Source organism: Zootermopsis nevadensis, unplaced genomic scaffold, assembly GCF_977971745.1.
Source record: "Zootermopsis nevadensis isolate Lab colony 2312 unplaced genomic scaffold, Znev_1.0 Znev_ptg000028l, whole genome shotgun sequence".
NCBI lineage: Eukaryota > Metazoa > Arthropoda > Insecta > Blattodea > Termopsidae > Zootermopsis > Zootermopsis nevadensis.
The window spans coordinates 8,405,654-8,430,127 of NW_028259160.1; the positions used below are offsets into that span (position 1 = coordinate 8,405,654).

Consider the following 24,474-nt stretch of genomic DNA (forward strand, 5'->3'; position numbering starts at 1 on the left):
ATTCAGCATGGTTATAACTATATATGTAAGAAGAAAATTTTGGTTGCAAAGCTATTCAAAGGCTGGTGGACAACTGTTGATGGTCTGTGTTTTGGGTAGCCACTGACCAACATTCACTGTTGTTAACGAGCTGACTGAGAGTCATATCTTGGATAAGTATAAAAGAGCACTGTAAAACTGCATATGAAGTAAGCTTGATGAAATAAAACAAGCAGTTAAAAAATGACGTAAAGGCCAACTGAAAATATTTTACTCTGATGGAATAAAAAAAGGTTCTGGACTGTTGGAACAAATACATGAAAAACAAAGCGATTTATCCAATTACTATTCCATATTTATCAAAACTGATAGAAAAGTCTTTAATCTTATAATTATCTTCAAATATATCAGGACACACACACACATTAAAATTTATCTTACATGGCCACAACACTGAGTATTTCAGGCAAAAGAGGGGCTGCCAGCGCTGGTTCACGATGGATGAAAGTCCCAAGGATAATGATGCACAAGCCTAACTCTTCATCACTGTACTCCTCCTTTACTGTTCCACACTCTGAACATCTGTAACACAATTAAACCAGTTAGCTATCCTAATTAGATTTACAGAGGCTTTTGTCAGTCTGCTCTGGTAAAGACTAATGTAACACCATGTAACAGCTGCCTTCTCCTTGCTCCCTCAAAGTATACAAATATAACCTGCCATACTTGTAAAGACTTAATGAAACATATCTGGTGAGATTTAGGGTCAAAAATGAAGATCCATTTCTTTACCTTTCATACACACATTCATCACCAATTCTAAAAGAGCTCTGTCTCAAGTCAAATTCTGCATGACAAGCTTGTTGTGTCTCAGGATCCAACAATGTCCTAGGTCCACACCTGTAAAACACACAACACTACAAGAAAATAAGAACACATTTTAAAGAAGTACAAAAAATGTAATTCAAACATAGAAAACAACTTTGTACATTTTAAGTCAAAAGAAAGAAGTAGCTACAGCAAAACATTTGTGCAATTTTGTCAAAATGACAGGATCCTTCTCAATAACAACAATAACAATATTATCATTAACTTAAATGAAAAGACATAAAGTTTCACAGATATTGTGAACAATGTATATGATAAAATGGCAAAGTACTCACCATGATCCAGGGCGGTGTGGATAATCTGCAAGTGACTGTGGTGCTGTTGGAAATAAACCAATTTTCCTTGATTGATGTCTCTGAGTGTGAGCATGATCTTCTGTCTTTCCTGAAAATAATACATATGAACTGCTGATACACTCTGCAGTCCAGTCATCACCTCTTCTTTGTTCCTAAAATGTTTCCATGTCAGTCATCCAACAAACCAAGCCTGTCCTAGCAACAAAATTATCCATTCCTTGCAAGGTTATATTTCTTCCCTTTAAAAGATCACTACCATTAGTGATGGCTAATAGCCTTGTTTCCATACTGAATTACAGTAACAGCCACATTCTACATAAAAATCCAGAGCTGTTATGAGATTTCATTACCACACAGGTAACTTGTGTACCTGGAGCAGGTTTCCTGTCATAGTGCACAGCCCTACAGAACCTTGTATGAGGCTCCTCAGTGTCACCTTGCAGATGTGGGGGAGAGGAGTCAAGAGCTACTTGCTTGATGAGTCTCCTTGGGCTGACCCCACGCTGTGGGGTGGAAGATGTAGGCTGTTGGAACAAACATAATATCAATGTTATACTCCTACATGTCCACCAAATCCATTATTTCACATAACAGCAATACTTTTTATGTATGTAGTGCAGCTACTTCTAAATAAGAGGTCAATGGAGGAAAAAGGAAGTATTAATAATAACAAAAACTCAGAAAATTATGTAAACTGATGCATATTCTTGGGAATTTTCCTTCATCTATTAGCTTAAAAACACACAAAGTTCCAGAACCTGGATCTGCCTCTGTCATCTGGTGCAGCTACACAACCTAATCAGTTGGATCCATTGGATGAAGCTAATCTAAACTGTTTGGTTTGGGATTGGCTTTATCCATTGGATCAATATTAGAAACCGGTAACTGTTAAAACAAATTTTCTGTTGTGGTGTACCTACCTGAACATCTGGCTTTTCAAAGCCATCCTGTTTCATTAATGACAAGTGGGAACGGGGATTGAGATGAGTGGGACGCTGATGTTCAGCTGCTGTAAAAAAATATTAATTACATTTTTAATCTTTCCTTACCTGTACCAAATACATATTTACAAATAATTCTGAGTATCGTTCCATAAATGTCTTAAAACAAAACACATAAGTTACACAATGATTATAATAAGGATAGATAAAAATCAAACACAGACAGTCAAGATGGAATCTCTTAGATTTGTTGCTAAAAGAGAAGTGAAGATATACGAGAATAAATGGAGAAAAACAAGCTGAGCCTAAATGCTTCTGACAATAGTATGTTATCAAAAACATGATTATTATTTTGGACATTGTCCATCATCTCTGGTTTTCTTCAGACATATTTTTGAAACTGGATGATCTAGTCAGGTGATGGGGGGAGGAAAGTTTCTACTCTATTGGACCCCTTAGAATGAGCAGCAACTGAGACCAGCTTGGGCTGAGGAGTCCAGTGCAACAGGAACCTTTCCCAGTGATCATGAAAACAGATCCAATTTTCAAAATGTGTTTGAAACAAACTATGATGATGGGCAGTGTCCAAAATAAAAATCATGGAGACATACAACTTAAATGACAAGATTCAGCAACTTACAAATGAATTATCATATACAAGAAATGGATCAATGGGAATACCATCCTAAAGGAAGGAAGGAACTGTTACACCATGATTGAAACAAAGTTTGGAGCCAAAACAGGTTTAGACCTAATCCTTTAATGTTGTTGTTGATGAGGATGAAATAGGTAAGTTGTATCAATGCAAGATATAGTTTTCTTTGCACATGATCCAGCTCATGGACTTAAGATCATAAAACCATTCTACCATTACTGTATGACTATGATGCTAGCTGGCACACAACAGGCATACACATATAGTTTACAAATGTTCATTCTGTTTCTTTCTGCATTGTTACATCCCAAAATATCTACAAGGTTTATAATAATATGGTATTACAAAGAGAGTGAATAGGAAATCAGCTAGGATTTGGTATAAGTTGCCAATATTCTTAACTGAAAGCATTATACCTCCAGCAGAATTGGCAAATCATTTCTGAGGTTAATTAACAAAAGGGAGATGAAACAAAATCACAGACAGGAACATGAAAACACAATTTTATATTTTATGAGGTTTTCAATGTCATTACTCAATTTCACATACTTATAATTATGGTCAAAATTCCTCCAAGACCCAGATCTAGTCAATTAACTATTTGTTGACTAAAGCGAAGTCCTTCATGTTGAATACATCTTACAAACAAACATAAGTGGCCTATGGAAGTGGAATAAATTGTAGAGTAAATGTGAGTGAACAACAAAAAACCTAATAATTTTAAATTTAGGCCTGTATATCTTTTAAATACTGGCTCAGAAAACAGTATGGGTTCTAACATGGCATGAATTCCGAAGAAATTTCCTGAGAATAGTTGGAGTAGGTTGGGTTACATGTAGAACTATTCAACATTCAGTGTGTTGTTACTATTTTTATTACCTTGTCCAGCTGTGCACTCTGCTCCTGTAGGCATACCTAATGCCTGTCTCACTTTTTCCACAAGGCATGGTATGCTCTCTTTTGAGAGTCGTCCAATGGGCAGCAAGCGTTCAGGCATTGGCAGCTCTAGCTGTGTCATGCTACATGTGGATGTCACTTCTGAGGATACATTATTCTCACTGTCCAGCTCAACAGGTGATCCTAACAAGGAAACACGTTCACTCAACTTGAAGCACGAATGCTATTCCTGACACAAATGACAGACACTACCTTCAATAACACTCTCCACAGAATTTTCAGTTTTCACTATATTTATTCAACAAAACTTTGTTATAACTAGCAACTAATGGGGGCAAATTTTATATCCAGAATATTTACATGTTTACTGAATGCAGTCAACTCCTGATTATTTGGGTGTAAGTAATCTTAAACGCAGGTCAACCAAGATATCATGAAACATGCAGGTTGGTACAGTGATAATACATTTGGCATTCATTCAGGAAGTAGCTCGTTTAGATCCTGGCAGAGGACCAGCTATCATAACAGAGATTTTTAGAGTTTCTCTCATCTCAGTCCCATATGCATCCAGTAAAACATTATTCTAACTAATAGCTTAATGAGGCAACATTTAAAAAAAAATCTTTAAAGAACACAGTCAACTCCTTAATATTTGGGCATAGGTAATTTTGATTGCATGTCATCCATGATTAAAAGACATATGCAGGTTGACAGTGATAATGTGTTTGGGTTTGGTTTGCATTCAGGGGGTATCTGGTTTAATTCTTTGAAACTGAATCTCACATAAATAATGTTTAAACATTCAGCCCCTCCCACAAAGAACACAACACCCCTCCAAGGATCAATACGTTCAGGGAAGTAATTGCAGTTTATTCTGAATTATCATATGAAACTCAATATACACTCCGCAAGCAAAATGCACATATAGTTGACTGTTTAAAGCAGGTGGTACATATCATTCTCACTGGGTTTTAAAGGCTTAAATCCTGGTCAAGAACAGACCATCATAACAGAAGACCTTCACAGTTTCCCCCAGTCTCTCCAGGTAAATGCCTGAATAGTACCTTTAAGTAGGCCGTGATCAATTTTTATCCTTTATTGTAAACTTTCCTTTCATAATCATCCTGCCATATTTCAGTTGATGCTATATAACCTCCGCATTTACTAGTGTCATAAAAAACCAAACAAGCAAACAAAACATAAACAACCATTGCATATCCTTGTGAAACAGTCTACATGACAAAACAAAAAATTTGGTATACTATTTTTTCATACACTTCAGTTGACACTAAGTATTTGTATACGTTGTACTTAGGTATAAGTCACAAGTTTGTTTTATCAATGCCACCATAACAGCCAATACAAAGTGCAGTCACAATGCATGTTCAAGGTAAAATGAAAATACTGGGCAGTGAGACAACAGGAAATTGAATCCAAGCACATTTCCATACCAAACATAACTCAGAACAGTTCTCAAATATGAGGGTAATGCAAAAACAAATCATTTTTCTATAAAATGCCTACTTTTTTCCCAAATAAAGTGACTATTTATTTTTCAACACTGTCACCTTAATTCTCAATACATGTCCTCCAATGTCACGGTGCCATCACACAACAGTTTTTTGGTTGGTCAAGCAAATTTTGCACTGCATATTGCAGTTTCCTTTGAGTATAAAAGTGGATCAACTGAAGGTCCAAAGATATGACAATAACTATGTGTGCGGTCTGGTGAGTAAGATAGATGAGGGAGAAGCACTATGAACAGTTCTTTGCTTCAACAGATCAGATTTAAGGTTCTCCCAGTGATGAAGAAGTCAATGTTGGTCTTCTGGGATGAAAATCCATGTGCACTTGTAGAACTGAAGATGCAGGCAGTATGATTCTCCAAATTGTTGATACTTGCCTACAAGTCCACGTGGCATTATAACCCAGAAGACGAACACTGCCTTGTTGTGAACAGATGCCTCTGGAGAGCAATCCACATTGTTTTCACCAAATGGCTAACTTCAGACTCTTCTTCAGAAACTTTGAATTATGTTTGTCATTAATATATACCCCATTTGTAAAAAATCTATCACTGTTCATATCCCAGGAAACAGTTAACTTGAACTTTCCAGCTGGAGGTGGTACTAAAAACTTTTTTATTTTGGCAATGAAGGATGACACCACATTCTACTAGATCCTTTCGTTTCTGGATGAAAGAGATACACCCTTAACTGATCATTTGTCCATGAAAATCATTGTCTCCTGCTTCACAGTGGGCCAGTAAGACCTTGAATGTGTCTATACACATCTGGTTCTTTTGATATGTCAATTGATGTGACACCCAATGATCATATTATGCCAAATCTGAGGTCTTTACTGGCTCAATTACGGTCTGAACCAACATTTATTTTCAATGTAATACTGGGTTTTCCAAAGCTGCTTGGTGATTTCACCTAATCAAGCATTCTGCTTCCTCACAACTGTTACAAGTGACGATTTTGTGTGCTTGGTCTGGCTATTGGACATCTTCAAACTTCTGTATGCTGGCTTTCAGCTTCTGAACCTATTTATGGATGACTTTCACGCTTTGATAAAAGTTCTCTGGTTTTGGCACCTTTAGCTACCACATATTGAATAACACCACACCTCTCAGATTTAGTATGTGATTCAGCACAAACTGCCACCTTGGAAGTGTACCATCATGTGAATATGTGTTCACTTATAATTGTGCCAGTCATAGCAAATTCATACAGGTTTCAGATTGTTGTTGTTGTTGGGGGGGGGGGGGGGGGTGATGTGAAAGTGTTACAGTAAAACAACTGTCTCCATTTGAATTACCCTCAGAGTTGGAAAAACGAGATGGTATTTAATAGCAGATGAACAGCTAGAACATTACTCAATGTGTCTGAAAGTATTAGTCAAGACTCATGGATAAGTGGCAGGCTTCATTCAAGTCATGTATAAACTGTGTGTATTTCTATGGATAACCTCACACCATTATTACCCTTGACTGTACCCAGTGTCCTGCATCAGCTATCTGAATGTCAACCTAGACTATGTACACATGGATAACAATGATAACTGGTAAGCAAACATTTACCAAACTGTACTCATTTTACACATTCCAGTATTTATAGAAGTTTTGTTAGTGGAATACAATGACTTAAACTGGAAGAAAATATAACCCCAATTATGGAATAACTTGTTGCATCTGAGAAAACCAGCACTGTGTTTCTAAGAGGAAGATTCTGAAGACAGTTAAGAATTTTAAATGAAACTGAAATTTGTATGCAACATCTTATGACTTTTATTTAAAATTTAATTCCACTGAACTCATAAAACACATTAATTACAATCTAAACTGACCAGTTTTCAGAATATCACTATATACTCAAAATTCTTCACAATAAAATTTTTCCATTGGTTGTCCTTTGGTGGAATGGGGATCAAATAAGTGCATAACATTTCATTGATATTTATACAAAACATTAGTGCAGGTTATTACATTTCTTGGTAAAAGATGGCATTCAATGCAAGCTAAAAGTGTCACATGGTGCAAGGTGGGTAATGTTCATATATTATAAACTTGCACAGGACAAACATAACATCACACTAATGAAAACAGTCAACACTGCACTGGTGCATTGCATGACATCATGTTGTCACAGTCCATCATCACACTCAGTGCTATTCAGTGGAAAATGTCCTAAGCCAATCCAATTCAGCTATATGGTTATTGTAAACCTTGTGTGCCCTATTAGAATAAAATGTATTCTCTGAAGTAAATTATTTTATAGCTAATACACATTCAGTTTATATGCAGATCCATGTTCCTTCCCATTATCAGGTGAAAAAAATGATGCAGGAATCCAAGCAAAGGGAACCTGTTCTACAGGACACAATCACAGGGGACTGGGAGACGAAACACAGAGACATGGCCAAGCAACAAGCTTCTGACAGAGTGCTTACCAACTGTCATGATATCCATCTTGGACAGTGGAGACTCAGGAGAGCCATACGTGTCTTCAGGTTTCACATTCCTTGGCACTACAACCGCAAGAAATATACACCTCTATTCTATTGGCTAACTTATAAAGTGAACAGTACAGCAGCCACAAAAGTTTAGCTGATGTTACAAAATAAAGAATATTCCCACAAGTGCAGCAGTGCAGTTTGGAAGAAGATTCTTTACTTTGCTGCATTAGCTTAGTTCAAGTTATGCACTGTACAAAATCCTCTTGTCTTGACTTAAACAAGAGTCATAACATAAATTATTTCATATAAGTGTAACTAATTCAATATCTGCAGTTTTATACACAAGTTTTAACATCAGATGTCTCAGTAAAACACTGATATGACACAACTGAAGAAAAGGGTGATTCATTACTTAAGGTTTAATAGATTTATGATATGACTAAGACTTCAATTTAAAAGAGCTTCACACTGCTTACCAACATTCTCAGAATTCATTACTGTACAAGAATTAATTTAAATAAAAATTTGTAGGCAAAATAACTGCACATCAACTTTACATTAAACAAGTATGTAATAACAATAGAATTTTGAAGGAGGTTGTTGCCTGGAGTTCCAATGAAAGAAGACCTATAATTAAGTTTTTCATAAAAAGGACATAAAAGTTCTTACTATTGCAAGTCTATATAACTTTTAATAAAAATGACACACTGACAAAAATAAAACTGCTGAAATGGGTCATGCCTTTTCATTTGCCCTGATCACAATCAAATGAGATCAGAAGTTATGGCTGCATAATATGCCTAGTAAATGACAATTAGTGTTTGATACGTTACTTATTTTACCTAAACACTTGGAATATGTTTACAACATATTCATTAAAATACACAAGCATGATAATAATGTATCCCTTTTAAATTACTGACTTTAATTCAGTAACAATTTTTTTTCTATGAAAGAAATTCACATTTTTACCTGATGATGGCCAGTACTTGCATCAAAACATTTTTAATTAATAAATTTACTCTAAATCATGCCTATCACTTTATTTATAAATGTGACAATATATCACAGAACAACAATGGCATAATATTTATAATTACTTCCTTCCTTTTAAAATTAAACTGGATCATTTTAAGAATATTTTCATAATAAATATTTAACATAAATCTGAAGAACATCTGCATCAGTATGTTAATTCGTTGTTTCACGATCACAGCATCTCCTTTTTCTTTAATACTCACTCATCTCAATATCCAAATTACTTTTCTGGTCACTGACAATAATCACTTTACTTTGTATCAAAAACTGTCATACATACATTCACCAATGTGATGCTTGGTAACTGAAGATCTGCTACTAAAATTCAAAATCTATTATACCATGCGTCTAAACCAGCCCATGCCATCTCCCAACCTCTACGCCCTCCAGGAAGAGGTAAATGGCTGACACCAAAGTTCAAGAGTTTTGAAAGTTGCCCTAAAGTCCAAAACAAGTGTTGTCACTGTGCAGATATTTTGTAGCAAATTTCTATCACTCAACAAACTTCCACAACAGTACATACGGGTAACCCTCGATTTGCGCTGATTCAGAATAACACCAATTTTGAAACCAGCAAGTCAAAAAGTGAAAAAAATATATTTTACTATTATTTATAACGTTTTACAATGTTTCTCGTACTGATTCTTATACTAAATTGTAAGTCTTACAACGCTGATTTTGAATAAAAATTATAAAAACAGTCACCTCTGCAATTACGTATCTTTCGTTAATGCAAATTTGCTCCAATGGCATTGATGAATCGGTAAAAGCTGTTTGTGAAATGCAAACTTTTGCATATGCGAGTTTGGTCTTATGCAGTTTCATTCCTGGCACTTTAAACTTTCAAAGGGCTAATTTAATCTCTGCGGAGGTACCGGGGTTATTTTTACTAAGTGATTTTCTATAGGTCAGCGTCTTACATGAATGCAACTATCGCATAACAGTAGAGATGACTGTACACATCAATCACATAAAAGAATCGCAGTCAATCGCGGGGACCAACGAATTGCAGATTGTAAGTGTATAAATTATATTTTTTAAATATCCTTTATTTTATTTACGTTATTTCAGACCTTTAAATGTAATGTCATTATATTACTCGTCAATGTCCGGGTGCCAGGAACGCATGTCATTGACTTCCCATTGATTTACATTATAAAAAGAGTTTCATTTTATGCTGATTCCGATTACGCCGGTTCGTCCAGGAACGCATCCCCGGCGTAAATCGAAGGTTACCTGTACTGAGAAACTAACATGTCTGTAAAACATGTGATATACTGAAATAGTGCAGCCAACTAGTGTTGTGGGCACAAAACTGTACTTCGAACTGTTTTACCATCTACATTATGCTTTCATGCACAAAACTAGGCCAATTATGTCTACAGTAAGTTAAGGAACATACCAAGTCGAGTGGTTCCAATCGGTAACAGACGTTCAACTGAAGGAGTGGCTAGCTGAGGAATGAGTGGTTGTTTTTGAAGGACCTTGGGATGAAGATCAAGTTGCCAGGGCAGATGTTGTGCAGGGGCATGAGATCCAGGATAGAATGCTGTTGTGGATACTGAGGTTAAAGCTGACTCCATACGTTTCTGTCTTCCCAGGGGACGTGGCACAGGGGAGCCATGATGAGGATTTTCAGGCCACATCTCTAGTGGCCTGTCATGTTCAGGTGTTGACTGTGCTATGCTACAAACAATAAATTATAGCATTAAAGAAAGAAAGCAAAATAAAAGAATTCAAGACTGCAGAGAATTTTTGTCTATGCTATATTTTGATGCTGATATGGGTGATTCCTAGCTTCAATGCAGTGTACAAGAGTTCATAGTGTAAGACTGAAACAGATGAGGCTGCATTATAATAAATTTCTGACAGAATCACGCCAGTAGATGTCTTGCTCCTATTTCTACATTTATGGGAGGTCTCAATGCTTTCACTTGCCAACCATTTAATTACATATGCGACACTATCCATTCATAAAAGACTCCCTATGAAATTCCTTGTGACAATTAATTAGAAAGGAACATATTTTGAATTTTTCTCCACGTAGTATCTTTATTTTTAAGCCTGAAGACCTGTATGTAGATGATAGGATAACTTAAAAATATGTATTAAGGAAATAGGATGGTATGGTATAGACTGGATTAATCAGTCTAAGAACCAAAAGGGGCAATGGACTTACCTACAAGACTGTGCTGAAAGGAAAGGCTGATAGATATGACAAATTCAAATGGTCACTAAGACTTCATTCACCTTGTGGAAATATAAAGACTATGACACAAAATATACTAACTGAGAATCTTTCCCCATAGTTCTTGCTACAGCAACAGCTGCAATGCTGCTAGCCACTGCACTGGCACTAATCCTGGATGTGGAACTACTGGTGCTGGTAGGACTTCCAGTGTCTGTGCTATTTTGTGTCACAGTCAGGGCTCTCTGCACATGCGGCTGGCTAACTGACAGCAAGGATGAAGTCGCCATCATCTTCACTCCTTCTTTTACTCCCCACTTCTCACTTGAGCTTTCTGTTGTCTGTAAAATAATTTACCTTAAATTGGCAGATGTTCAAGGTAAAATTTTAAATTGTTAGCACATTATTTACAATTTCACTCTCTTCACAGACTGATCATCATTCTATTAACTTTCATCAACTGTTCATCACAGTTTACCAACAGTCCAGCTGTGTCACACTAGCATACAGCTAAACCACAAACCACAATCTCCTATTCCTGCATGATAAAGATTAAATGTAAATTATTATATGTATGTTTGGAGGTTTAAAACTGTTACAGAAGGCTGGAATTTTGGTAGTTGGATGTACTTTGGGATTAAAAATGCATACAAAACTGTGATCAGAACATCTCAAAAGGATGGAGAATTAAATCATGTCCATAAGGTTCCTAACAACTTACAGCACCATATGAGAGATAATGGTTTAAAATACACAAGAGCACAATAACAATTATACATTTAATCAGATTGTCAAATAGCAGAAATATATGGGGCATTGAAATATGTAGATTGCAGCTAAAGCCAATGCATAATTAAAGTCTTTCTATTATGTGAAATGGATTTACCTGCCTCAGGACAGTGTCCTGTGGCAAACTTTTGTAAGCAGTAATGAACCTTTGAGTTCCTTATAGAACTTTCTGATTAGCTGAGTGATCTTATCTGAAGAAAGACTCTGTTCTATGGAATTAGTTATAAATATAAATGTCACAAAACAAGATTCTTCAAAACCACAAGAAAGCACCTATGTACAGACAGCATGCAAATCAGGCATTGCTACTTTGGACTAATACAGACATTTACCTGTAAAGTTTCTTCTTCACTTCCAAGGAACCAAACAGGACGACAGTGTGTGGATAGGGGTTCTGGCCCACTTCCTCCAGTCTTTACCTGCTGTAATGCATGAGCCCCAACAGCATGTGGACGGTTTTCCACTACTACCCTTTGTGGCGGCTCATGTGTCACCATATTTGCAGTCTCAGAATTCACTGTCACTGGATGAACATGAGTAGCTAGGTGCTCGTCTGTTGTTAACAGGCTGCAAGCTTCATTCATGTCTACCAGTTCTTCAAATGATCCCTAACATAATCAATGTCAGCTATTAATCTAAGAGTGAGATGACATATACTGCAGCAGAATGTACATATGCCAGGAGTTAAAACTGATTTACATTCTGTTGAGTATACTTTAAACTTTATAAGTGATCAACTGTTGTAACAAAAAGTCAATAAGGGGTAAAATATATGGTGCTCACAAAGGTGAGTACAAAGATAGCAGTCTTAGTGCCTTGAAGTCTCTTCAGGACAATCTCATTGCCCTGATGATGGAGGCAGGAAGGACCTCTGAAACAATGGTAAACTTCTTCCAGACTACCATGATACCAAAACCCAGACGACAGCCATCTTTGAATTAGGGGTGACTGCACAGTATGACTCCACCCTCTGGTCATATAGAAACACCAATATGGATGAGTCATCAATAGGACAGACTGGTGTGTGTCAGCAATGTTCAGTCATCTTTTACATTGAGCCTGATGATGGAGACAGAGCCACTCCCAGAAATATTGGTTTATAACTCAGCATTGACACACCTGACTGCCCATGAATATTTTATAGCATATTTATGAATTTCTTAGCTATATTATAGCATAATTCTATAATACTTACTGTGCTTCTTTCTTCCTTTACATTTTCTCTTACTGTGTGTCTGCATTTCAAGCCCTATGTTACTATTATATTTCTGCCATATGAAACAAAATAAACTATATGCAATCTGTTATGAAAGTATAAGAACAATCTTACCAAAAGGCAAAACTTGCAGTTACACTTACATGAGTGGTGCCATGGAGTGTACTATCTGACTTTGGGCTTTCAGGAATGGCAGCAAGTTCTGACTCTGTTTCATCAGCTTCAAGAGAATAGCTAAAACATAAAACAAATTTAGTATTTATATTTCAATAAAAATTCCTAAACTAAGTAGGTTGGTTTTCCAATAATGCCTTAGATTTTTATTTGAGGAGAAACAGTTCAAATTTCAGATGGAGCATTAACTACACTCATAAAAGTTTTATGATGTTTTTCTTGTGATAAAATAACTCGAGAGTAGTACCTTCCTTTCAAATTGATATCTACTCACTCATGATCATCTCATCGTATTCACTTATCACTTGACACTACATGACATTTGCAGTTAAAAGAGTTCAATAAATGTTCCAAATGTGAACTGATATGAGCAGTTAAAGTATAAGTCCACTCAAAACCTAAAAATGTGAGAAGATTACTAAATCTGTCAGGACTGATTATGCTGCATGGTGCAACTTAACAAATTAAATCCTGTAATATTTATAACTTTGACAAATTTTACCTTCCCTCTTTCTACACAGTCAAGTAAAATATTAAGCTAACAAATAAATCAAGATTTTAAGCATATATGAATTACTTAACCATTCTCTGCAGCAAAAAATTGCAGAGAGTCATATCAGGTGACTACAATGACGAATGAAAAAATATCAAAGTATTTTTTAAAATTTCATATTAAATATCCACTTATATTTCATAAAGTGTCTCAATTTATTTTAAGTCCTGTACAAAATCACAAACTCACTTTAATATACTCAGAAATTGGTAACTATTTATCTGTAAAAAAGTACTGTAATAATAAATAATATGTTCACCAGTGAATGTTATGAAGTCATTACTTCAGCTTCAAAAGTTGCATGACTTTCTGCATATTATGGAAACACAGACCAATTCAAATAGACTTCATTATTAATTAGACTTTACTGCTACTACTATATAAATATAATGGTACAAGTACCTTCATGAAGCCCAATAAAAAAGACAAAATCTGAGAAGTTAATATGGAAGTCAGTAGAAAGTTCAATATTAAACTTGAATACCTTGACTCGGGCATCTTGCGGTCAAGATGAGGCTTGGCTTTTGTTTCTGGTTGGGCAGTTTCTTCCCAGTGTATCTCCATACCACTTCCCGAAGAAGACTTTTGGTAATATGTGGCCTGAACCTTGCCTGCTTTGGTGCTTACTAAGACATGAGAACCTCCATCACCACTGTACAGTGGTGTTAATGGTGGTGTCTCAAACCTATCTGATGCTCCCACCCCTCCAGTACTATGCTCTGCATCTCCACCCAAGGATGGCTGGCTGACATCTACATGGAACACACAACACAGCCAAATCAAGTACTAGACCCAAGACATAAGTAAAATAAGACAGTAAGGAAGAGCGAATATTTAATTAGCAGAGCACGGTCACTAACAAACATAAATATAATATAAATATAACATAATATCACATATCAATAAAATAAAATATTCAGATCAGGAAACTCAAACATTTGGACTTAATGAAGATCTTTATCTACATAATAAACCTCAGTGTTACTAAACTTCATCCAAATCACTTACTATAAAAAATTAAAAAAGTTTAAGAAATTGTGTAATAAATTAGTCCATTTATGAATTTTTACATATTAATCCATATTAAAAGATAGTGAGTTCATAGTACCAGATATATTATTCAGTTTTCAAAAAATTTACCTTTTACTATCATACATTTCTGTCATGTGCTACTTATATTAGACATGCCACTGCTTCGTCTTTAATCCACACTGCTACAACTCAAGATCAAGAATTTCTTTTGTTATGGGAAAATGTTTCTCATATACAGATAACAATGAAAAATTCTGAGATATGAGCAATTTTTGGTAACATGAAGCACAAACTGAACTTCATGTAAATGCACACTACAATATGCAGAATGTCCATATCACCATAAATAATAACATGAAAACTTAGTCCCTGGAGTTTTGCTCTCTAGAAGTTTAACTATACTCGGTCTTCTTCCAGCTTATCAGCACATAAATATATTTGGTGCTCAGTAAGAAGGGCTTAAGTCAAACATAATTTGTAGTGACAAAAGTCTTTTCATCAGGCACCAAAGAGATATGTGCAAGATTCAAAATATGAAAGCAACTTTAACTTACACCAAAAATTATTTTGGCAGGAATAAAAGAGATGGATGCATATAATACCATGAACTTTCTCCATCATTTGTACCCAGTGTATATACACAGGCAATGTTCAAGGTATCCAGTCACATCAGAACCCTGATGATGGGGACAGAGTTGGTTCCCGAAACGTTGGTTTACCACGGTAACCAGTTGACGTGGCTGATTGCCCAAGAAGATTTTATTAAACTGTCTTTAATTTTTAACTTTCCCTTGTGTACTTGTTGGCACCATAGTACTGTAAATCTACTTCTCCCAAGTCTGCTGGAATAACGTACCTCTGGAACGACTGGGAGGGGCTCCCATCACTAGCGTGGCAGGGATGCGACGGCACTGGTGATATTGTGCATCTAGTGTGTTGAGAACAATCTTCACCAGTGACTGCATATTTGATGAGTGAGGCTGTTGGCTGTATTGGTACTGTGAATGTAATTTGTAGTTGTAAACTATGCACATCAATTTTTGTAACTAGTAACTTGGCATGCCTCTCAAAATTATGAAGCAAACAAAATTCACATTCTGGCACTTTGATACATATTTTATATATCCTCCTGATTGTGTTTTTGGATATTTTGTTCAAAAACACTTACCAACTTATCTCTCATGAGTGGTAATTATTCTGCCACCCAATACGCTAGAAATAGATAATACAGGAAAACTGTTTTTAATGACTTCTGTAACCTTGGTTAACAGTAGAAACCAGAAAATATATCAGGTATGAATGGTTTGATACTTGTGTCATAAAATACACTATTACTGTTCATTTAAATTAGATCACACTAACATTTATTATCCCAATAACCTAATTAAAACTGAAATTACTTTTCACTGCAGTAGATTACTCATTTATTTAGAATGTTAAACCCTTTGAAGCCAAAGCTCATCTAAATAATATTTAAAAACTCAGTCTGTACAAGGAAAACAGAAAACTTCATCATGACAAAGATCAAGCGGTTAACGCTGTTTTGAGGAAATAATCCCTGCATACACTGATAATCATGTGAAACACATAAATATAAAATGCAGAGTTACTGATTGTGTAATCAGGTGGTACACATAGTTACCACTCAGCCTTAAAAGACAAACTAAATACATCTGTAAGCATGTCAGTATGCTCTTCCATTATGTTGTGGTGTTAATACTATGCATATAAAATTTTACTTCTCTCATTCACAAGCTCCAATGTATTTTTCTGCTTCACAGTACTGACCTTGCACATTATGTAATGTATTTCCTACTACACATACAAAGTTTCACTTTTCCTTTCAACTGCTTAATGTGTGTTTCAGTTTCCTAGTACTGACCTTATACAGTAAGACCAGGAGGGACATGAGCCAGCACCGTCTTGAGTGTGGTTCCAGGTACCACAAGCTATAGGTTGGAGTCTGATACTCAGCAGATGGACTATGATGTGGACAGGGACAATACTGCAACAGGATGGCACATGTAGGCAGCATCACCCAGCCCATCAAATGGTTTTGGTCCAGCAGTTGAGGCAGATTTGCAAGAAACACGTTAAACACAGGAGATGATCTGGAGAATGAAAGAAAGAAAGAAGAAAAAAAAACTGTAATATAATTATTTAATGACAAATTGATAAGAAAAACACAGCTATCCTTTGCCAACCACAGATTTTAAGTACGCACTGTTTTTAATTTGTGTGCACATTGGAAACATTTTTGGAAGAAAAAAATTATGATTGCCAGGATTTTGCAATAATGAAAGGTTTCTGATTCAACTAAAGTTCCATATTTGATAGATTTTACTATATTATAAAGTGTCACGCAATCAAACCTGAGCCGCTGTGGAGGAACATGGAAGCCTCTCTCATTCTGGTTGTATCCAAGGAGTAGGTACAGGTGACGTAGCACTATAGTCTGGGTCTTTGCCATTGACTTCTCATCACTTGGATATGCCTGGTACAGAATATGTAAAACAAATATGTAAATTACAGTACCCAGACTTGATGATACATGAAAAGTAGCCAGAACACATACCACAAACAGAGAAATAAACATTCAACTTCAAATTGATCTATCTGTTCTTGCACAACAGGTTGTAAACTAATTAAACACTCAATACTGTCAGCTCCATCATTTATGCTGAAGTGTTAACATAAATTTAAGAGATGACATTAAGATGCACTACTAGTATGTGGTAGCATAAAAAGCTTCTGAACAGGGGCCATATTTCAAATATATTGCATCAAGAAGACTTTCAGACACAAGAGCCTTCAAAATTTAGTCCTTTAGGAGCTACAGACTTCTACCAATGTTCATACAGTTAAAAAATGGCTGTCTTCTTCATATTCACCAGCATCAGAACCTGAAATCTCAATTATATTTTTCTTTGCAATATTCTGTACTGTCTGACAATGATCAGAGCACACAACCCCCCATGCCTTCCTTAGAGTCTTTGGCCATTGTGAGGGTCACCTTTCAATGATTCATAACCATCCTTGAACCTGAGATGATATTCATCAATTTTCCTGATCATTGGTGCTCTGCTCTGGGACCTATCAAGCATGCTAATCTAAAACCAACTGAATAATTGTGTCATGTGTAGATATTGGGACATAAATGTGCAGGACCCAACTTGTTACAGTATTCCTTTACTCACTTCTGACCTGTTTTGAAGTTTTCATATATCAAGCCAACATGAAATTCAACATATACAATTACGAAATACAAGTCCACAAAATATTTAATAGCCTCCGCAGAATAGAATATTTCTCTAACAAGAGGAGAGAGGATTACTTCCTGTCCGAGTAACCATGCAAACATAACACGTATGTATGTATCTACAGTTACCTGGTCTGATCTAGAGAGAAACTGCATGAGAAGGAACACCAGCAGATGCATTGTCTCTCTGTCAGCTTCCTCCAAGTCAATGATGTGATGTATGAAACCAACCAAGTTTCCATCATCACCAGTACTACCAGCATTCAATGACTGAATATGTCCATCTGCAGGTAAATCAACCATTAGGCCCCAATTAAACTGCTGTCAATGTTAAAAGAATGTGACCGTTATGTCCATCATTCTGTAATACCCAGCTGATGATACTCAACAAAAGAATGTTATTTGTTTCTTCTGTTTACAATTTCATTCTTTTAAAAGTGCAGTCTATGAATTTCGTAAAGTGGAAAAGAAATCTTTGTGGCGTATTTACTATCAATTACAAGTCTAACATGAGGGAAACAGTAAAAATTCTGAAACAGGATAAGCAGTCTTATTATTATGAATAAGGTTAAATTTATCAGCAAATGACAAAGCATCCCTCTTTCTTCCTGAATACAACTTGTATGACCAATAACATATCATAGTTCTCTAAATACTTAACTGGATCTAACAGAATGATAACACATGGCAGTATGATATAAAATTAATCTTGTGCTCAGATAGCACAGATGAATAATAAAGTTAATGTAACATAATGTGCACTAGCTTCAGACTACTACAATCACACTGTAAACATACTTTAGGTATGTACATGCTATTGATGTGTGCCAGTATCTAAAAGAGTAGAAGAAGAATCAAGCAGAAGAATTAAAAAAAACACTTTAGTTCAAGATGCTTCTATATAAATGCTAGAAATTCACTTCAGTATTGCAATTATTGATTATCTCCAACCTTTACAGTGCTCGTTTTTCTTTAACAAGGTTCAACATCCTACCTTTATGCTTATCACAGTGAACCTTACTGTAAAATGAAGCAGAATACTACATTTCTAGCTTAAGTATAAACAACAGATAACACATGCATAAAAAGTTTAAACCTAATATAAGTTATTCATACTCTGAATAACATTCAGCTCAAAAGGCAATGCTCATAAGCAAATATGTGAATACTCAAACTCAGTGAAACCTGCCAGAAACAAAAAACAGCAAACCTCTGTAAACCCTTGTTGCTCATATCACAAACTGTTTAGTATCCTTGATATATTTTAAACTATTTGATGTTGTTTTGTACTGCTTTGTAATAAGGACAAGTAGGACAAATAATTGAAAGTAAGATGATAAATAGAAGACAGCTATCTTGCTAGATGAAGTAAGTAATGTTACAGGTCAGTGAGTAAACAGTATAATCATTATTACCCAAGCTGCAAGGAAAATGCACAGAATCAGGTTTAGGTCCTTAATGATTTATAACTAACTCAACCACAAACATAAAACTAATTATACATGATTTAAGGTTTTCTCAGTGGTGAAAATTGAGATTGTAGCCTTCTGGGTTATGACACTGCAATCTTGTATGAGGACATCAATGTTTCAAAGGAACCTATCACTTCCATTTTCAGCACTTTTATTTCAGTTTCAACACAATGCTGTGAAAGCAATCACAGTGCTGAAAGCCCAAGTAAACTGTCTGCTATAAAGATTTATAGTTTGAAGCTATATACTTCAACAAATATTGTCTGCATAAAGTTAAGTTGCTATGAACTACATCATGCAACAATCATAGCACAAATACAAAGAGATAGGACGGACAACACCGCAAACATTACCGTATTACAGCACGGTTGACGCCAAGTCACGCTTGTTCACTACATCTACCAACTACACACTACCTGGCACACTGTTATTAGGAGGGATTGAGCCTAGGAACTGACCAAGTCCAAACCGGGAACTTTTCCTCTTGAGGATTGGTGCAGAATACTGACGATTGTACACTTTCTCCTTTTCTGCAAATTAATCAGTCACACAAACAACATACATACAGAGTGGTCTGGGAGTGCTCTTCTATACCAAATTAGGGTTAACTACAGATCTTAAAAGCCACATAATAATCCACATTATACATCTGAAAGCAGACTCTCAGATCCTAATATATTAAGAAATATTATTTATTACTGTCAAAATAAATAAAACATAATTATATATTTAACCAAAGAAATACAATGAAACCATGATATATGTTACCACTTTTAACATTTATCTGCATACAGTGATCATGTTTTATTATCACAATCACATATAAATACAAATTATTCTCTGATATAGAGTGTTTAATTGCAACTTTTATTAACACCCACACTATCAAAATCATTATATTCTATTCCTTTTGATGTAAAAATCCACAGGAAATGTTAACAATAATACAAGTGGTTAGAGAACTCACCACTTAATATTATGTCAATAATTCAGTATGCATGTAGCTTTTAAGGCTAATATTGGGAACATATTTTGTTACTATTCTGTGAATATATTTACCATAAGGTATAAGGTATGCAACAGAACAGGTTGGTGCTCAGTGACACTTCAGTACATCTAAAATTAGCTGAGGTTAAAGATAAATATAGATATTTAACCCTTTGCTCTGCAAATTTTTCTTGTGTAGCTTATGTCACATTGCTACACTAAATGTTAAAATTCCAATTTCAATCTGAAATTAGCAGATAACCTTGTTGAAAATGATAAACGATTACAAGATGATATGTCTGATGCCCGCAGCTGTAGTCCAGTTCATTCAACTTTGCTGGCCAATGCCAACCTCAGCAAGGATGAATAAATCCTTTTTTGAGGTGGGTGGTAGCCACAGCAGACTCTACCGCCTCTGATTACAGGAAGGGTGGCTGACAGCAACGGCATGCAGCTTAATGTGGGTTCCAAATATGACCCAAGTCTGGCATTCCTTACATTCTCAAAGTATTACCTTGGCCACAAATGAGGGAAGAAAAGACTTGTGGAAAATCTATAATAAATCTGAGCAGCCTCAAATATGAGACATTTACCACAGAAATCATGCATCTGTATCATCAGATCCACAGGAATTCAAATAATAATCTGAATAAGTATATCAAATATGCACAGTATGTATTCTTCAAAGTAGTCCTGTTGTATTATTACTACTAAAAACTCACCATACAGTTACCTCTAACTTTAAGTATGGAATAAAAGATTTTTACTATATTTCATTAAATGAAGTATATTATATGAATGAAAAACAATTCATAGCACTTCTAAACTGAATTATAAACATTAAGAACTCTCCACTTAATAAAAAAATTAGTTACAATTTCAAATTAAAGTTATAAAATTAGAATGTAAACACACATTCTAACAAATTCCTGTTGATACAGAGAATGTATCACAGAACACATGAAACAATGACAGCATAAGATTACAATAGTTTTAATTAACAACAGCAAGACTTCGCTCTTTTTTTAACACAGACTGTTATAGCTTTACCTACAGGCAGATGCATATTCACACAATACATTTTCTCTCAAATTGTTCTAAAACCACTGCCTTAAATTATTCAGTGTAGTATAACACTGATATTAATACTTGAACAAATTTTAATTCTACTACATTATGTACAGCAAAGGGTTAAGAAAGTGAAGGATATACAGAACAAACACATCAAAATAACACAATTTTGACACAGAAAAATATGCATGGTTAACCACTCAAAATACTGTACATCTTGGAAAGCTATATGACAGAAACAAGTTCATGGATAATTTACAATGTTCAGTTTCCTTTGAATTCTTAATGCTATAACATAACATAAACATAAAAAGTTTAAATTCAAATTTATTACTATATGATCAATGTGTATTTTTTACATGGACATGACTAATTACCACATATATTCTTTGAATATGCACAGGAGCTACTCTTCCTGTCTTCAAAATAAATGGATTAGTGAAAGGCTTCATATTGTCATCAATTAAAAATACCTGGAAAGACTTTTAACAATGAAAAGCATATATATGCTGAAAATCAAGTTACTTCTACATCTAACATACCTGTGTGTACTTGGCTGACTGGTTCTGTGGTGCAGGGCTTCAGATACTCACCTTGCTTGGTGTCTTGCCTGGGCACAATGGAAGCTGGAGCAGACATAGTTCTCTTATATGGCCATTTTTGACCAAAACTAGCAATAAGGGTTTTCACACCACTAGACCCACTGCCATCTGAGTGTTGTGACTGTTGAGACAGAGCCTCATGTGCTCGATGAAGTTTACGGATAAATACTTCACTGTTGAGGTCTGTGTTACGAAGATCTATACAGAAAAAAAATAACAAGATATATGACAGACCAGGTATTTTAGCTACTTATAATTTGTAAGTATGATTACCAAAAGAAATTATAAAAACAGCATAATACCTCTCAGATATGCAATATCTCCAGATTTTTCCAGGTTAATCTGTGCTTCAAGAAAAAGAGCATCAAAGCGATTGAGGAAAAACTCCCAGGTAAGAATCTTCCTGTCACTAAGACAGTTGTGAAGTTGATAGAGTGATTGTAGCACCATTGGACGATCTACAATAACAGAGTCAAACTGTGTCTCCAGTGACACCATCAGTGACTGCAAACACATGCAAGGTGAATCAGTACATCAGGAAATTTACTAGAAAATTAAATATATATGAACAAAACATAAGTTCTATCAAAATAGAGTCGATATGCACACAATCATGAAATAACATGTCATGGTAATACAGGGTATGGTATAAAGGCTGACTATTTTCATTCATGTATAAATTCTGTTTCAATAAGTAAATCACATAAACAGACACATTAACATGTAAGAAAAATCTTTAAAATTAAGTCTGATACATATAGTGTTCTTCTGGAGTGATGCTCTCTTCAAGACAATCAGTGAAATCATCCACTATACAGTGTAATACATCATAAACTGCTTCTCTGATACTGCCCATGAGTTCACCCAAAGCAATGGGCCATATATTTAAATATACTACTCATCAGACAAACACACAAAAAGTATTCTGGGGCTGAGGTGATCTTAGTGGCCAGTGTAGATCACAAAACGGAGATGAGATGATGCAGAAACATTTCGAACAATTTCTCCACACTCATTTATGCAGTATGTGATGTGGCACCATTTTGCTGAAACCTCACCTTCACATGTGTGTCCCAGCCAACTCCCATGCATGCTATATGCTACCTACAGCCTTGAAAACCTCTTCTTTCCCTACATTGTCGTATAATACCCAACATAAAATTGTCATGTATGATCTGAAGCTTTCACGGCTACTAAGTATAACAAATTCTTTTCGGGCTACCAGCTGTGCCTCCAATCAACCACCAGGCATGGCTAGTAGACTGAGAACAATTCATTATGAATATGTCAGTCTTCTCTGCAGGGTCCTGTATAACACTTTAGTTAACACAACAGTAATGTATCAGAATTGCATCTTGGATGCATCCAGTTCAGAAGTGTCACAGACCATCTGACATGACATAGACTTTCCATGGTTTTCTTCAATCCCTCCAAGCAAATGCTATGCTTCCTTCCACATTAGTCCCAACTTCTCATAAATTCTTGACTTGTTGAATTTTCTTCCTGCTGTTCTGATGAAGTTCTAATTTGCATATTAAACAACTTTTAACTTGAATGGGTTGTGAAAAGATTCCGTGCTGACTTCATACACTTTATTCACATTACTGCAGGTGACAAACATATAGTTCTAATTGGGGCTGACATAATATGCAAATGAAATAATTTCTAAAAACAAATGGCTCCACAAGTATTCTGGGTTGACACTTATAAAATGGTTACCAGCATTTATGAGAAATATACTGCCTCCATTTTCAGATTAAGACCTTCAGATCTACAAGACTACAACAAGGCCTGAACCCAGAAGACCAAAATATACATTTTCATTGCCACTAAAACTTCAAATTCCTATCAGTCAATCTTAAATGAGTACAGGCTGTGTAGTGTTATCATAATGATACAGGTCTTTGCAAATTTATTACCTTAATGGCATTATCATGGATTGTTCCAAGATACAGTGTTGCCCGCTGAGCCACATGGACATTAATGTCATCCATACTAGAGATGAGGTAGCAGAAAGCATTGGCTAAAGCTGCTTGCAGGGTAAGATTACTCCGCAGAGGTGTCGAGTCCATGAATCGAGCAATTACAGTTACTCGTTCGACTATATTATGAAAATAAAACAAATGTCAAATATTAATCCACTGTAATATGCAGCTGACTTTATCTCTGAGTTTAACGGTTTAGCAGCATATTAGTGTGATGCATAAACAGCTGAATTGTGCATAAACTGCCACACACACACACACACACACACACACAGTCATGTTATGTCAACATCTACTATGACAATGTTATACATTTTCAAGCAAATACATGCCATAGCAACATCATAACACAGATTTTCTTTGACTGATAAGCTTTCATTTTTGTAACTCCTGCATATGAAGAGGCCTCCAGATGTTATTAGAAATGGAGCAGCCAAACAACACATAAATGTAACATTATACATAATTATCAGGATACAGAGCTTGAGAAAT

General features: G+C 35.5%; 1 protein-coding gene across 10 annotated transcripts in view; it reads right to left on the reverse strand.

The window, feature by feature from the left end:
- The window catches only part of unc79 (UNC-79 domain-containing protein), a 59,696-nt gene that overhangs the window by 14,515 nt on the left and 20,707 nt on the right, over positions 1 to 24,474 (reverse strand). For 5 of the 10 annotated variants that reach the window (XR_015537446.1, XM_022069165.2, XM_022069167.2 and 2 more), the window contains exons 21-40: positions 23,917 to 24,098; positions 22,300 to 22,501; positions 21,989 to 22,195; positions 19,754 to 19,867; positions 17,995 to 18,149; positions 16,979 to 17,100; positions 16,489 to 16,717; positions 15,463 to 15,604; positions 14,059 to 14,326; positions 12,991 to 13,081; positions 11,964 to 12,239; positions 10,945 to 11,183; positions 10,057 to 10,340; positions 7,611 to 7,688; positions 3,639 to 3,839; positions 2,084 to 2,172; positions 1,534 to 1,687; positions 1,143 to 1,251; positions 772 to 879; positions 421 to 561 (exon numbers count right to left, since the gene is read on the reverse strand). Coding sequence is in view for 9 of the 10 variants with exons in the window: in XM_022069165.2 (XP_021924857.1) it covers positions 421 to 561; positions 772 to 879; positions 1,143 to 1,251; positions 1,534 to 1,687; positions 2,084 to 2,172; positions 3,639 to 3,839; positions 7,611 to 7,688; positions 10,057 to 10,340; positions 10,945 to 11,183; positions 11,964 to 12,239; positions 12,991 to 13,081; positions 14,059 to 14,326; positions 15,463 to 15,604; positions 16,489 to 16,717; positions 16,979 to 17,100; positions 17,995 to 18,149; positions 19,754 to 19,867; positions 21,989 to 22,195; positions 22,300 to 22,501; positions 23,917 to 24,098 (3,391 nt within the window). In the remaining variant the exon portion in view is untranslated. The remainder of the gene's footprint in view (positions 1 to 420; positions 562 to 771; positions 880 to 1,142; positions 1,252 to 1,533; positions 1,688 to 2,083; positions 2,173 to 3,638; positions 3,840 to 7,610; positions 7,689 to 10,056; positions 10,341 to 10,944; positions 11,184 to 11,963; positions 12,240 to 12,990; positions 13,082 to 14,058; positions 14,327 to 15,462; positions 15,605 to 16,488; positions 16,718 to 16,978; positions 17,101 to 17,994; positions 18,150 to 19,753; positions 19,868 to 21,988; positions 22,196 to 22,299; positions 22,502 to 23,916; positions 24,099 to 24,474) is intronic. The other 5 variants (XM_022069173.2, XM_022069168.2, XM_022069166.2 and 2 more) reach the window with 4 other exon arrangements.